The sequence below is a fragment of the Phaenicophaeus curvirostris genome, chromosome 2 (assembly GCF_032191515.1).
Source record: "Phaenicophaeus curvirostris isolate KB17595 chromosome 2, BPBGC_Pcur_1.0, whole genome shotgun sequence".
Taxonomy (NCBI): Eukaryota; Metazoa; Chordata; class Aves; order Cuculiformes; family Cuculidae; genus Phaenicophaeus; species Phaenicophaeus curvirostris.
In genome coordinates this window covers 103,479,864-103,494,905 of record NC_091393.1, presented here as the reverse complement: position 1 = coordinate 103,494,905, position 15,042 = coordinate 103,479,864, and the positions used below count along the sequence as shown (strand labels likewise).

The following is a 15,042-nucleotide window of genomic DNA, read 5'->3' as shown; positions in this document are numbered from 1 at the left end:
GTCATTTGTTCAGCTGGAAATCAAGGACTTTTAGAAGTGTCACCTTTCAGTTTATTATTGTGTCAGCATTAGCTGCTGGTAAATATTGTCTAATGTTTATTGACCAGAAAAATTGTAGGTACGATATGCCTTCTCACAAGAGCTATCCACAAGGTCTTACTCTTGATAATATGAAGTTAGGAACATCAGCGACAAAACACTGGGAAGAAATGCCCATGTTCTCAAATTCAGCCCTCTTCCATTTCTGCTGGCTCAACCATAGGCAGCTGATTTGGGAGGTTTCACTGCAACCCCATTTTCGTATTTTCACCATGGCACAGAGTTTCACAACGCAGCAAACATAGCTAAAACACATGCATATTTTTTATGATTACAACATGATCCAATCTGTTTTCCTTCTGATTTTGGGCTGCAAGATTCTGACCATATGGAAAGTTTGCAGAGTGTAAGTTATGCCCACCCATTAGTATTTTCATGCTTATACTCAGATTTTCTTCAGCGAAGGCTCAGAGGAACTGGATTATTTTTCCATCTCTTGCACAGAATAACAGGGGTTGTTTTGCCTTTGCTCATCAGCTGTAGGAATCAGGGTTGGTGTTGTCTTTTCAGGGTGTTATCTTCCCAGGATGCAGCTGCTTTGTGTTTATTCAGTTCTAACTAATGTAATCTCTGTTCACTCCTGGGCTTTAGGCACTGTTAAAATACAAATAATAAATAATGATGATAGAAAACAGTTTTCGCCTTTCTCAACAGTCATATTGCTGTTGCTCCAGAGATTAATGGGTAGGTTTAGTAGCAGTTATACTTTAGTTGGTTGCCAGCTGATTATTATTATTAAATAGAAATAATTTGAAATTGCAATACATGTTGTGGTAGTAATCACCACTCTTGATTCTGGTGGCCCCTGGAAGAGATGCCTGGTGATACAACACAAGCTACTGGTTCACTTGCTTGTAATCAGTCAAGCTTTTTATAATTCATAAAGTACTTTTTGTGATTTTTGGTATAACTTCTCTGCTTTTTAATTGTAACATGGATGTTACGCAATCATGAATGGGAATAGATGTGAGTATGAAGAAGGAAACTTTTATAACCTGTAGTCCACACTAAGAAAGAAATTGCTAATTTATACTAAATTGTAGATTATTCTCTGATTCGACAAAACATGCAAGCGTGTATAGAACAGTGACTACACACACAATTCCTCTGATCTCAAGGAATAAAAAATGAAATTACCCAAGCACTTTAATACCTTGCTTGATTTTAAGAGGAAAAAGTAAATTCTTTGGAAAAGGGGAGAACTGCTCTGTGCTTTTTGAATGAGAAATGTTTAGGTTCTTCTGGACTGAGCTTCGGGCTCCCGAGTTGTGTTCTTGGGGAAATAGTTGAACAAAGTTTCAGTTGAGGCCTGTGAATGCCCTCAGTTTTGTATCTGAAGCACAAAATATCCTGGTGATGCACGCACTAGTTCATTTGTCTCTGTTTTTAATATTTTTTATGTAGAAGCATGTGCTTTCTGTGTTCAGAAGGAATGTTGTATGCCTTGAGAGATATTCTCTTCTGTTGTGTGTCCCTCCCCTCTGTCCTTACTGTGCTGCATGATCTGCTTAATGAATGTGGCGTTTCCAGATGCATGTCCGTATGAACACCGGTACATCTTAACTGGTGATAATAAGATCTCTTTCCATCCCTTCCTTATAGGTTGTGTGGAGGAAACTTGGAGATGCTGCAGGGTCGTGCCCTGGAATTAGACAACATTTGTCAGGAAATCAGTATAAAGGACCTATGTAAAAGGCCCTAAGCAAGTCCTCTCTCTGAAGAGAAAGAGTTTGAACTGTTGATGAGAGAGAAAGAACTGTGTCCAGAGCAACTTCCCAGCTGACGACAGGTTGCCTGTATGATGAACTACAAGAGACTTCATTGGAAACTAGTAGAGATTCTGCACAGAGATCTTTCAGAGGAGCCGTTTTGTCAAGTGTCCCCTGAATACTGCTGTTTCCATATACTGGCTTGTGAAATGCTGGTGCCACATTGTCACTTCAATACATCGCGTTTAGAAGCACTGAGGTATTTCCATCCTAACTAAAAGATAATTGGGATTCTGCAGGAGTTACGTGAAATAAGCTTTATTTTGGCTAGTTACAGGGGATCTCTAATAAGATGAATGAATTTTCCACTGGATATAACAGAGGTTTTTCATCAGACTGGATAGGCATTGACAAACTGTGCCTTTGGTCTCTGCAGTTTTGAGAAAGTCACTTCTTAGTAACTCACACTTCAGTCTGCAAAGTATCGGTTAATGGTGCTTAGGCAATTTCCAGATGATTTTTTTGCTTGGTAGAATACCTGCCTTTGGAGGTGCTAAAAGACCATAAAGTCTTCTATCCAGCCAGTAGTGTAGCATAACTACAGTACTTGTAGTGAAACACAATTTCTTTCTAAATGGAAGTAAAGATTACTTTCTTTTCAGTTTGCTTTGATGCACATCTTCTGAAGACGTGTATGATGTTTGCAGCCCTTTAATGAACAGAATACTTGGGTATTACTATTACAGGTCTCAAATCAGAATTTCCATCAGAGGTTGTTTTTTTTTCAAGTATTTTCCAGTTGTCAAGATGGCTGATTTCTACTCTTTAATTTAGAGACATGCTGGTTTATTTAACAAGAATCTATAAGGATCTAAAAGATTGTACTGCATTATAAAAAAAAGCGTTTCTTGCCACTGTAGCGTTCTTTAAAAGAAAAAGGTTTTATTATACTCGGAGCATGTCTTTCATTATTATGAGGCAGAAAGCTCTTGCTCAGATTGCCTGAGATTTGACCGGACAGCGCCCTAGATGTGCTTAGTTTATTTTTATCTGTGTGTAAGATACTAGTTGTGTGTATTGAATTGCAATGATAAGTATTTTGTGTATATCTAAAAGCATTGATAATTTCATGTATGAATGTGCAACAGGCTTGTGACTGAATGCTGTTGATTAAGTTTTTACTATCGCTGAGCATCAGGAAGACTAATAAATGTTTAAAAAAAATAGGAATGCAACAATTCCTGGGTTTACTGTTTGTTCTTGGTTACTAAGATTTGAGCCAAAGTCAGAACCTTTGTTTTCTCTGAGCTTGTAACCTATGTATTCGTGGGCTATTTGCAGTGGACTGTAGCTCAGTTGCTGTACAATCTTTTGTTATATAGGAGTATGATGTAAATCTGCTAACTGTCTTCAGAAAAAGTGTGTTAATTTCTAGCAGTAATTATATTGGTTTCTGTTGTTACTTTTTACTTGGTACCATTTGATGTAAAGCCTCTGATCCAGCACTGTTTTCTTGGTCAAAACTCCTGTTCACTCTATCTCCTTGAGCTGGAAATGCAGAATCCTCCCTTCCATTTTGAAACATTGTGCTCTTGCGAAATTTCTTATATATAACCCAGCTGAAACGGTTGTCTGTTACTTTTACATGTTGTTTTCTCCCATATGTATTTTTTGCATAGTTAAACTTAAATTGTTGTATTCCTATATATCTATATATATGTATGAAAAAATGTAAAACCTGTACTTGTGCCTGCAGTGCGTATGTGCAGGGGTGATTTGAGGGACACTGGTCTTTTGACACTACACTTGTGTAAATTTTGATACTGTATTAAAACTATTTTTTTACAGTTCTGCATACGATTGAGTATCAAGTATCTGTGTTTATCTTAGCAACAATAATAAATTATAGAATCTCACTGTTGTTTGCTCACCTTTAATGACCGACCCTGTGAAGTGCGTGGGCTCACAGTTTGCTTTGAAGGAGCTCTTTGGAAAGTGTCCTGCTTGTTTGAGAAATTATCTGCACGTTGTAGGGTTTTGTTCACTTTCTCTAAAAATTCCCAGATATGTAGACTTGCTTATATATATTTTTTTTTATGCTGAGGCAGCTGCTGTATGCATTATGTATAGACAGAGGGGCTGCTGCTGCCAGCCATATGCCCCAGGTGTGAAGTCTTAAATCCTCAGCTGTGCTGAAAGGGCAACCTCAGAGCACCTGTGCGATGCCCTTCATCTCCCTTTCTTGCACAGTTGAGGCTTTGAGATGAGGAGAGGACAACATGGAGCTCCTGGGGCCATTTTGCTCAGGTAAGAGATGCAGATTTGTTCGTGGTACTGGTGGAGGCTGGTTGTGTCATGCTGTGTGTTGGTGGCCTCCTGTGCCTGCTGCATCTCTGCCCTCGGACTGGGCTCCCTCATCCACCAGCTTGCACTTGTTGGGACAAAGTGCAGCAAGCTGCCTATTGCTGCTTGTGCTAGTAGAAAACTTGCACTAAATTTTCTGGGAAAAAAAAAATACTTAGTACAATGAATATCTTGAAGCTAATAAGTCCTGTGGGGACTCATAAAAATACAGCTTACTGAGAGGAGAAAGTGTGCACTGTGTGGAGAGAGGGTCAGTGCTCCTGAGGGGTCCTGTAGCCTGCTGATGTATCTCTGTGCTAATGAATAAAAATTGCTGCAGTAGTTATGAACCTTCATCTCATCTGTCTTGCTCTCTGCCCACACGCTTAGGCATTTTTCAGTAACATGTAATTGCGCCAAGCCTCATGGACTCCTCATTCAGTTGTTTTTATCATAATTTTGCTTTAGTTGGAAATTTGCACATGTTACGGGGCTGTGCCCAGCTTCTGAGCTGAGTATGAATGAGCTATAAAATTCACTGTGTGAGTGAATTCTAAATAGCACTTGCGTAGCAGATGTAGTGAGTGGATTTTACATTCTGGAGTGGAGAAGAGATGCTTTGCTGAAGGGTTAGAAGGGAAAGAATGGCAGTTTGTTTTTCAGCAAGTGAATGGTTTCAACCCATTCCCCAAAGGCTGGGGTTGATGGACACGTTTATGGACACAGCACACAGCCAGCGTGCCCTTTGTAATGTTTTGAGCACAGCCAACCCAACCAGCCTGTGCGGCATGGGGATGGCACCCAGCCCTGTGCTCCTTTGTGCTGCCTGAACTTCTCAAGCCCCAAATAGCTTTCTGTGTTGCCGTTGGGTGTCTCCCCGACAAATACCACGCTGCTAGAGCACTGGTTTGTTTAGTTCTTAACATAGTTTTGAAATAAGTCCCTGGCTGGTGTGAATTCTTTATACTGATCTTGCCAACTGGATACAGAAGAAAGTGTTTCAGCCACATTTTTCCTCACTTTCAGAGAGGAAATGTTGATGAGATTGTCGTTTATTGTGAATTCCTGTGGAAAACGGTATCAAATGCAGCTGCCAGATATATACTGTCAAGACCTCTTTATGTCTCCACGCTTGGGGTGATCCATGCACACAGGAACCCTAGCCATGAATGTCCCCAAGCCAGCAAATACATCTGTGACCCTGGTGATCTGAAAACCTGAAGGTAAGGACAGTTCACTCCGTGGCAGCTCTGCCTGAACTTAGTAAATATAGGTTCTGCATTATTTAACCAGCCAGTGAACAGGTGTTTGCTGGGCTGCCTCATGATTATCGTACTCTCTAGCACATGCATTCAGGTCCAGAAGTGAATCATGAGATGTTGTTTGCCAGAGCTGGCAACTCTGATCATGTATGCAGTATTGGGAGTGAGGGAGATGGAGAAACTGTAAAGGAAGAAAGGGCAAATGATTTTTTTTATCTTTTTTTTTTTTCCAAAGAACCTCTCTTACCCCCTCAGTGACTCCAGATTCTTCATGACTTTTGTATCCCATAAACAGCATGGTGTGGCTGAAATTTTCAATATGCAGAAGAGAAACTTTAGTTGTTATGAAAGGCCAAGTACTGGGGCTGCTTCACAAAAAGAACAGAGGGGAGGGGAAGACTTAGTAAGACTACATGGGATGCTCATTGGTGCTCCTGCTGACTTTGGTGCAGAGGTCAGACAACCCAAAAATGAAAGTGTGAATGAAAAATAGAGTTTTAAGTAGTCTAACGTAAAAATCTAATCATGTTTTAAAAACTTCAGTGATAATGTGGACCAGAGACATAGACCTTACTTAAACCTTTCTTAGCTGAGAAATCTCAAACAATTTCATGGGAGTAATTAGAAAACAGACATATTCATGGAGAAGGATGAAATTAAATTAAACCATAGCATCTGCTGATATTGATAGGTCTTTGCTGGCCACACTAGCTCCAGCCCTGTCCAAGCATTTGTGTTTTTTCTGATGCTACTGGCTGGTAGGGAAGGACTCCGGGGACTTCATTACATGTTTCCATCTGAAACAGCTTCCTAAGCACCTGGTTCACAAAGAAGTGCCAAAATAATAAGAATGAATTATTTTATGTTTTTTAGAACATGATAATTGCTTGCTACTTGAATAAGAATTCTTTATAATTTTCTCCTCAACGCAGTGGCCATAGCTCTAAAGTTTCAAGTTTCTTTGGTGTTTTTTTCCCCACTACTGTGAATAGGTTGAAATAAATTTAAAAAATAATTTATTTCTACTTCTTCAGGTGAAAAATTAAGGCTAAAAATAACATTGGGAACCCATCCACAGACTCTGGAAAGAAAGGACAAAGGGAAGGGGGTACTGGGACCTGTCTTGCCAGGATCCAGGCTGCAGGTGAATTTTCTGCAGTGTTTACATGACCGGTGGTACAACCTATTTGCTAGGAAACTCACCTGTACATATGGCAGTCACAGAGGATTCTGAGAAAGGCTGTGTGAGAAAGAAGGTGGTTTTAACATTTTCTTATATATATTTAGCATTGCTCTTGGTAAATGCCAGGGGGCAGGGTTGGCCCAGGAGCATTAGTGTTCTCTGGGCCTGAGCACCTCAGCTGGAGAGCAGGATGGGGTTGATGGCATGTTTTTTTCATGAAGCCTTGGAAGTCCTTAGTGACACAGGAACTTCTTGGCTTGGGTGAATGCACTGAGCGCTGTTAATCTGTAGCATCACTCATGGCTTAAGCATAAAGGTCAGCGTGTGAAAGGAAAATACTCGAATGTTGAGGTGGCCTTTCAAAATAGGTCCGGTTTGTTGTCGGAGTGAGGGAAGTTGGCTTGAACATCAATCTGTGGCATGGATCTGTCGAGCCGATTTATTTTCACAGGCATTAGGCTTTGTAAGAGAGGAAATACACTGTCTAAAAAGGCATCATTTTTCTCCCCATGCTGAAGGGGAAGTGTTCACAGACTGCTGCATGCGCCCATTTAGAGAGTCCCAGAGCTCACCCTACACAACCTTGAAAATCCCAGGAAAAGAACACCATGAAACTTGGGAGCGTTTCCATGGGAACTGTTCCTCTACTCCTGCTAATAAAATGAATCTACAACACAAATGATAACAGGTCCCAATTTCTGCTCCAAACTACAAACTGTGAGCACTACAAAGAGAACCAGTAAAGAGCAGAAGTGTAAATCAACAAAACTGCTATAAAGAAAACCCTTGGGGGGAGGCGGGGGAAAGAATAAAGATCATTTTAATTATAGCACATGCAGCCAACGTAAACCCCATGGATTGTGTGAAATCAGGTTTGTTCTTCTGATACACAGCAGGAAACCCTGTAGCAGATCAAATACATTCAGGGACGCTGTCTTGCTAATTGCTGCTCCTAGCTGAGCCAAAGCAAACTATTTAGACAAAGGAGAGAATTCACTTTTTATTTAGTATTAATTATGAAATAGCATGTCTAGATGTGCTTCACAATAACACTATGTTTCCTGGGGGGAAAAAAAGTAGTTCTAATCCTGTGAAATAATTGGAGACTTAGCCTAAAGCAACAGGTTGGAATCCCAACATGTGCTTACAATTAAGTGCGAGATGAATGATGTCTTCGATAATGCCTTTCCTTCAATCACAGCAGAATATAAAACCATTTTAAACCTTTCTTTACAAGTATTTTTGTATGTTCTCACCTTACACAGACATAAAAACAAAGCATTCCATTTTTTCTATTGTTACTTCTGCATTTCTTCCGTTTTTTTACTTTTTAAGCCTGTTGTCATGGCTACTTTGCAGCATCCCTTTGGCTTCTCACTAAAGATTCTGGAGTTTTGCACTGGGTATTTTGGGACTTGGATGTGTCACTGAGGTAGTCGCACTTTGTGCTGCTGGTAGCCTACCATACGCTGGCTGGAAGTTTTATTTTCCTCCTATGCTTTTCTCCTGCTGCATGTGAGTGATGTCTTGGAGAAGCTCAGTTGCACATTAGCATTTGTAGTCACAGACAAATAAAAGCAAGGTGGCCAGGTTGAAGTTGTGCTACTGTGTGCCAGGAGTGAGTTGTTCTCAGAGTTGTCTAACCACCTTCTACACCTGGGCATCAGGACTGGGGTCACTGACGTTCAGGCTAGGTGGTTGCATGACCAAATAGAAAAGGGGAGCAGTGATAACTTTATAAGCATGTGTGGCCCAGTTTGTAGGAAGTACATGAAAGGATAGAGTAGGAATTGGCTGGGGTTGAGGGCTGCTTCTTACTGTTATATAGCAGGTTCTAGTCCTTGCTTGGGTTTTGCTTTATTTTACATCGAGCTTTGAATATGCGTAACTGCAAGAAATGGTTCTTGGAGGCCTTTTGCTCTGGGTTGTGCCATCTTGAAAGTCAAATCTTCCACAGCAGGACGAAAACATTCTTCTTTCCAAGGGAACCAGCTATAACAGTTAGTGTGAGGGCCTCTAAAATCCAGGCTTTGTGGTTCAGTTTCTGTCTCACTGAACAACAGTCCCCTGTGCCTTTGCTTCACTGCCTTCCAGCACCCCCATTTGTCAACTCCCTGAAAGAATGTTAGTCTTTTGGTGTGCACAGGGTCACCCTTCTGCCTTGCTGGCAGAACTGCTGGCAGGGCAGCCTTAAATGGCCAGCAGATCTCTAGGGCTGGAGGGGGAGCATATGTTAGATGTCTTTTAATGGTGGAAAAAAAAAAGCAGCACATCATAGTCAGTGAGCCTTTCATAATGATGCATGAATTGAGCTGCTACTGAACTTACACACAGTATAGTAAGAGAGTAATATGTATTGTTAGTTTTCTTGTTGTCGGGGTCAACATGAGGGGAGACCACATTGCTCTCTACAACTACCTGAAAGGAGGTTGTAGAGAGGAGGGTGCTGGCCTCTTCTCCCAAGTGACGGGGGACAGGACAAGAAGGAATGGCCTCAAGCTCCACCAGGGGAGGTTTAGGCTGGACATTAGGAAAAAATTCTTCACAGAAAGGGTCATTGGGCACTGGAACAGGCTGCCCAGGGAGGTGGTTGAGTCACCTTCCCTGGAGGTGTTTAAGGCACAGGTGGACGAGGTGCTAAGGGGCATGGTTTAGTGTTTGATAGGAATGGTTGGACTCGATGATCCGGTGGGTCTCTTCCAACCTGGTTATTCTATGATTCTATGTAGCATGGTACAGCCTCCCTCTGCTTAGGTGCTCATGCACGCTCTCTGGGCTTTATTTGCAGGTCACTGAAACCAAAAGAACTTAAGTTAGCTTATGGTTTGGTGCATAGTGCAGTTAGAGGGTGTTGCAGATGGGATGTTGTGCACTTCTGAGCAAAGGCTGTTCTCTGCTATAAGCCCAAAAGACAGTGTACTTCTCTTGGTAAGGCTCTCAGAACACTTTCTCAGCTTTCTGATTGGAGTACTACTACCAAACAGTTAAAATGAGAAGCTGAAGTAAAATCAAAAGCAAAAAGTCTTGTATCCAGGCTACCTATTTGTATCTTGTCATTAAGTGTCATCTGCATGAGTGATTTCAAAGTAAAACATGCTCATTTGGAATGGTCTGTTCCCCGCAGACAGGTAGAACACCTCACATCCAACTAAGGTAACCTGTAGCTAGGAGGGGCTCCTAAGCTTCTTAATTTAATCACAAGAAATAAATTTTGTACACACATTAAACAAAACAAAAGACTTTGCCTCCAGAGGTGAATTATAGCTAGAAATTTTTGTTAAAATGTTCATCTTAATTGTTTTGCTATTAACTGTAAAAGGGTGCAGAAAAGGTAGAATAATGATGGATGATTAAAACTTGTCTTCATAAATTCCATTTATAATATTAGGGGGAAAATGAAACAGATGTTGGAGGTGGTGTACTCCAAGATGGCTTCACTAGAGGAGCAAAGCTGTATAATTAGCACAATATTGTCTGTTTCTATGGAGGAAAATACCCACTGAGTATCCAAAGGTGTCACAGAACATCAAGAAGGGCCATCAGTCCCCACAGCTGGGGCATGTACCCTTTGTGTCCCATGGGGAGAACCTGGTCAGCCTGTCCCCAGAGCGAGAGCATGATGGTGCAAAGCAGAGCTGCCACCATCCTTCACCTACTTGAAAAGGTACCTTTGAGTTTGATACATCTCCCATGGTTTGCAGTCCCATGCAGAACCTGGCAGAGTGGGAGCAAGGCAGGAAGGCACCAGGATGTTTCTGTAATTATAAATTATGCCATATGTTGCCTGGAGTTCAGTCTCTAAAGTCTGCCTGACCCCAATAGCATGTGGGTGTAATTAAGCTGTCTGCCAGAGTGGATCTGCCTGGTGACTACACGTCAGGGCCTGACTGTGGGTGACAGCAGAGGAAAGGGGTGAAGCACCTGAGAACCTTGACAAGCCACTTGTGAATAGTTGAGCTGTTACCACAATTTAATCAGGCTTTGAAAAACTGAATGCTGAAGCAATTCATAACAAATAAACAGGATAGGAGTGGCCTGTAATCATCTGCAGGGGAAATTGTTGCTGTTGGCCGTGGCACGTGCCAGCAGCTGAGTGCCAGCACGGACCAGACTCTTGAGCTAGACCATACCAGATGTGGAGGGCTCATCCCTGCATGTTGGTCAGCCCTTACTGCAGTGTTGCTCTGTGATCAATCTAGTTGGATTGTCCTTACGGTGAAAAAGTTTTCCTTGCATCTGCCTAGAATTTTCTGTGTTTCCATTTCTGTCTCACCCTTTTACTGGGCACCTCTGGGGAGAGGCACACATCTTGTGCTCCAGCCCCTGGTGTAGTCCTCTGGGCTTGTTCTGGTATGTCCATGTCCATCTGGGGAGACCAACACTGGACCCAGCACTCCAGATTTCCCACCAGTGCTAAGTAGAGGGGAGGATCCCTCCGTCAGCAGCCCTACTTTATAAGGGTAGTAGATGTGTTTAAATACTCTAATGACAACGGCAATGAAGGACTCTGACAGACTGGAAACTACAGGAATATTCATATATAGCATCCATAATCCATATGTGCTTATGTTAAGTAATGGCTTTACTGTGTCCAACAAAATGTTCTGCAACTGCTAATGGAAAATTGACATTGATGTAAAGGAAGGTATGTGCCAGCAGTTTGTAATAAACATGCTGCTGTAAAGTAATTCCAGAGAAATTTTCAGATTAAAAAAGATAGAGTGGTTACCTACAACGAAAAAAATAAAAAAAAAAAAGAATAAAACAACTATGACTACTTCAGAGTACCCGAGTACCTCCCCTTGGCCCTTTGAAGCTCTTCCTTTTCTCAGATGAAAGGTCCATGTGATTAGATACTTGGCTTTTTCTTCTGCCTTAGCAGGAAGAAGGAACAATAGGAAGAATATGGCTTTTGATAACATTCAGACAGTGAGTGATCTGGGCTGCTGCTGTGCAGTGCCAAGACAAGGCAGATAACCGTTTATCTTTGATCTTGATGAAATAATTGACACTCAGCATCCTTCAGTGACGCTCACGTGTCAGTTGAAAATTTCCTTAGCTGTTTTGGTCCTGTGCTGTTCGTGAAGGAACCAAGGAGCTTGTTCCTGCCCACGTCTCTAACCCGGAGAGGTGTTAGGAGTCCCCAAAGGCTCTCACTTCCCAGAGTCTGCTCTATGAGGAGGAAGGTTTTCTGGTTTTGGGACAAGCTGGCCATGTCAGGATATCTGTGTGGCTGGTAACCATGTCTCATTGCCGGTCTCTATGGGACACATCCTGACATGCCAGCTCTGATCTGGCCATGCTCTGTTTTATCTCTTGTGCTTTCTATGTCAGAATACAGGAGGAGAGCGAGGTTGGGTCCTCTCGTCCACTCCTCCTCCTCTCCAATCCAGCCTTGTGGGGCTGTTTCTCATGTATTTTTTCCCTCTCACTCTTTGCTGCCAGGCAGCATTTTGTCCATTCTTAAGCCCTTTTCCCCTGAGGTGCCTCTGGCAAAGCAGAGGGGCTGCACTGTGCCCTGGGCTGGGGCTGCTGGAACTGAGCAGAACTGGCTGGAATCAGCCATGCCTGGCAGGAACATCCCCCCTCTCTCCTCCCAGCACAGCTGACACCTGGGCAAACACACCCAATATAATCATGATATGAATTAAAAATCCCACCTGAATTTTCTGCTTAAAGGCATGTAGAGCCTCTCAACAAAGCTCTGGGTGGGCTGAACTCCCTCCCTGTCCTCTTGGAGGTGGGCAAGGAGGGACATGGTGCCTGGCCCCACAGCCCAGCCTGTGCTGTGGGCAGAGCCGTATCCTCCCTCTTCAAATTGCCTCCCTTTGTGGGTGTTTCACCAAGGAGGAATTAAGATTTGGGAAGTGCTGAGACCTCTGTCACTCAATGCGAGTGAGGGTACAGTCCTGTCCCCCACCTCTCAACTGTGCTGTGCGACTCTGAAGGGGGAAAAAGTGGTTTGAATTTGGAGATTTCCTGTCATTTTTCATCATAGAGGTGATAGAGGCGATAGAGGCACCAGCAGAAATAATTCGTTTGTCAGCTTAGTGCCCACAATTAATTTGTGCATGCCCAGCAGCCACCAATATCAAAGATTGAGGAAAACTTTTTTGATGGACATTATAAAAAATTAATATGAGATCATATTTCACAGCATTGTAGAATGGTTTGGGTTGGAAGGGACCTTAAAAGTCATCCAGTTGCAACCCCCCTGCCATGGCCAGGGACAACTTCCACTCATCCAGCCTGGCCTTGAACACTTTCAGGGGTGGACATGCATGACTTTGCTGGGTAACCTGTGCCAGTGCCTCCCCACCCACACAATAAAATATTTCTTTCTAATATCTAATCTAAATCTCTCCTCTTTCAACTTAAAACCATTCCCCCTTGTCCTATCCCTGCAGTCCCTGATAAAGGGCCCCTCCCCATCTTTCCTGTAGGCCCTCTTTAAATGCTGGAAAGCTGCTATAAGGTCTACCCAGAGCCCTCTCCTCTAGGCTGGATAACCCCAACTGTCTCTTCCTGTTCTCATACGGGAGGTGTTCCAGCTCTGATCATCTTCATGGCCTCCTCTAGACTCCCTCCGACAGATCTATGTCTTTCCTGTGCTGAGGACTCCAGAGCTGAGAGCAGGGCTCCAGGTGTGGTTGCACAAGAGCAGAGAGGTAGAATCACCTCCCTTTGCTGAATTTTAGTTTTCTGTTATCATACAAAATACATAAACAGTGAAGTCCATAAAGGAGAGAGAATGCAAGAGGGAAAGATATTTAGTGTAATTATCCCATGCTATTCATTTGAACAGGGAGGAAATATTAAGCAGAGTGTCTTTTTCCCTAGGATTAATTAAATATGTTCCCTAGAAGGTTTCTGACTAAACTGCCTATTAACCACGTTTGTAGTTCCTATTTCATGCATTATTAGGCTCTGAATTCCAGTAACCTCAACAAGAGGTACTAAAATTACATAAACTAAGGGATGGTGTTAGAAGAGAGTTGAATAACCAATCCAAAATTATTCTCTGACTTGTCTCTGTTCAGATGTATCCTGCAAGTTTTCATTCTTTAGAGGAAAGTAACAATGACAAAAGTGCACGAAAAATATGATTGCAATGTCAGAGTCTTAGCTGAACTATAACTGCACACAAAACCAGTTTTTTTTTGTTCTATCTTCAGCTACCTGAGTGATCTGTGCAATATTTAAACCCCCTAGGAAATGCAGCGCCAGTTTTGCTGGACAAACATCCACTTAAAAGAAAGGACCTGATTCCCTTCATGTTTCTGTGGCTGCTTTACAGATGCAATCCTGTTAACTGGGATTTCATGGGCATAAATGACTGGAAAATTATCTCAAAATGATGCATTTTCTGGTCTCGCTATGATGTGTCTGTTGAGGAGTAGGTAGATTACATGGGAATTGTCAAATCTAGCAATTAAAGAGCTTTAAAATTTAATTTACCCCTGTGAGTCCTTTCTTGTGGTGAAAACATCTTAAATGTTTTTTATCTCAAAGCAATGGTAACCACACCTGGTGGAAATCACATGTCCATGTGTTGTGGTTGTTGGTGAATTGCCATTGTTAGCCACTGCTGGGAATGGCCTGGGGCCCAGGAAGGGAACTAGAGACTCTAAACCTGTGACTATAGTAAAAATGGTAATGCACTTTGGAAGAAGTGACAAGGCTATTCCAATAAAACCTAAATGTACCAGATAAGCTCCTGAACTGGTGCCATTGGGTATACCTCAGGTGTAAGAGGAGTTTCCATCTCTGTACCTCCTAGGAAAATTTGGTCCATAAAGACTAGAAATTTAGTTGTTGTGATCAGAAGTGGGTGTACTTCACAGGCAGTCTTGCTCTCATAAATAACTGTAGTAGAACAATTAGGTATTTATTGAAAGGATAAAGCTATTGTAGTTGACAAACTCTACAATTCTAGCTGAATTACAACAAAATACAGATGTGTCATAACAAAAAAAAATCTATTGTGTCAAGTACAGTTAAGTATTATTTGCAATTTGATTAAAAATCAGTTTAAATGAGTTTTAAAAGGTGTTTTCTTCATTTTGAAGCTAGATTTTCGAAGGGCTTTCAGGGAATTCACAGGATCTATCATATATCTTCCATTCCTGTTTGCTACTGTGTAACTAGTTTATGTGGCTCATAAGAACTCTATAAGGTAGCAGAGATACAGCAAGGATAGTTTTACATGGATAAGGCACTAGCCTGGACAAGATGTTTCTCTCTTCATGAGTACTTAAATTTTTTTTCACATTGGTCTGTGATTCATTGGATGCTTTGCTAAAACTTCTTGTTCAAGGGGAATCTGTCAGATGGGATTTGTTAATGTCTGAAAGACAATGCTGTACACACGCTCAGTGACATTTTTTGTATACTGTTGGTAGAGACAGGTAAGTCTGTCAGGGTTTACTCTGGGTTTGTGGAGCCA

General features: G+C 42.0%; 1 protein-coding gene across 3 annotated transcripts in view; it reads left to right on the top strand.

Moving 5' to 3' along the window:
* Positions 1 to 3,718, top strand: part of CCDC85A (coiled-coil domain containing 85A) — an 81,258-nt gene extending 77,540 nt beyond the window's left edge. For all 3 annotated transcript variants that reach the window (XM_069850217.1, XM_069850219.1, XM_069850218.1), the window contains one exon: positions 1,702 to 3,718. In XM_069850217.1, the coding sequence (XP_069706318.1) occupies positions 1,702 to 1,791 (90 nt within the window). In that variant the 3' untranslated portion in view covers positions 1,792 to 3,718. The remainder of the gene's footprint in view (positions 1 to 1,701) is intronic.
* Positions 3,719 to 15,042: the final 11,324 nt, after the last annotated feature.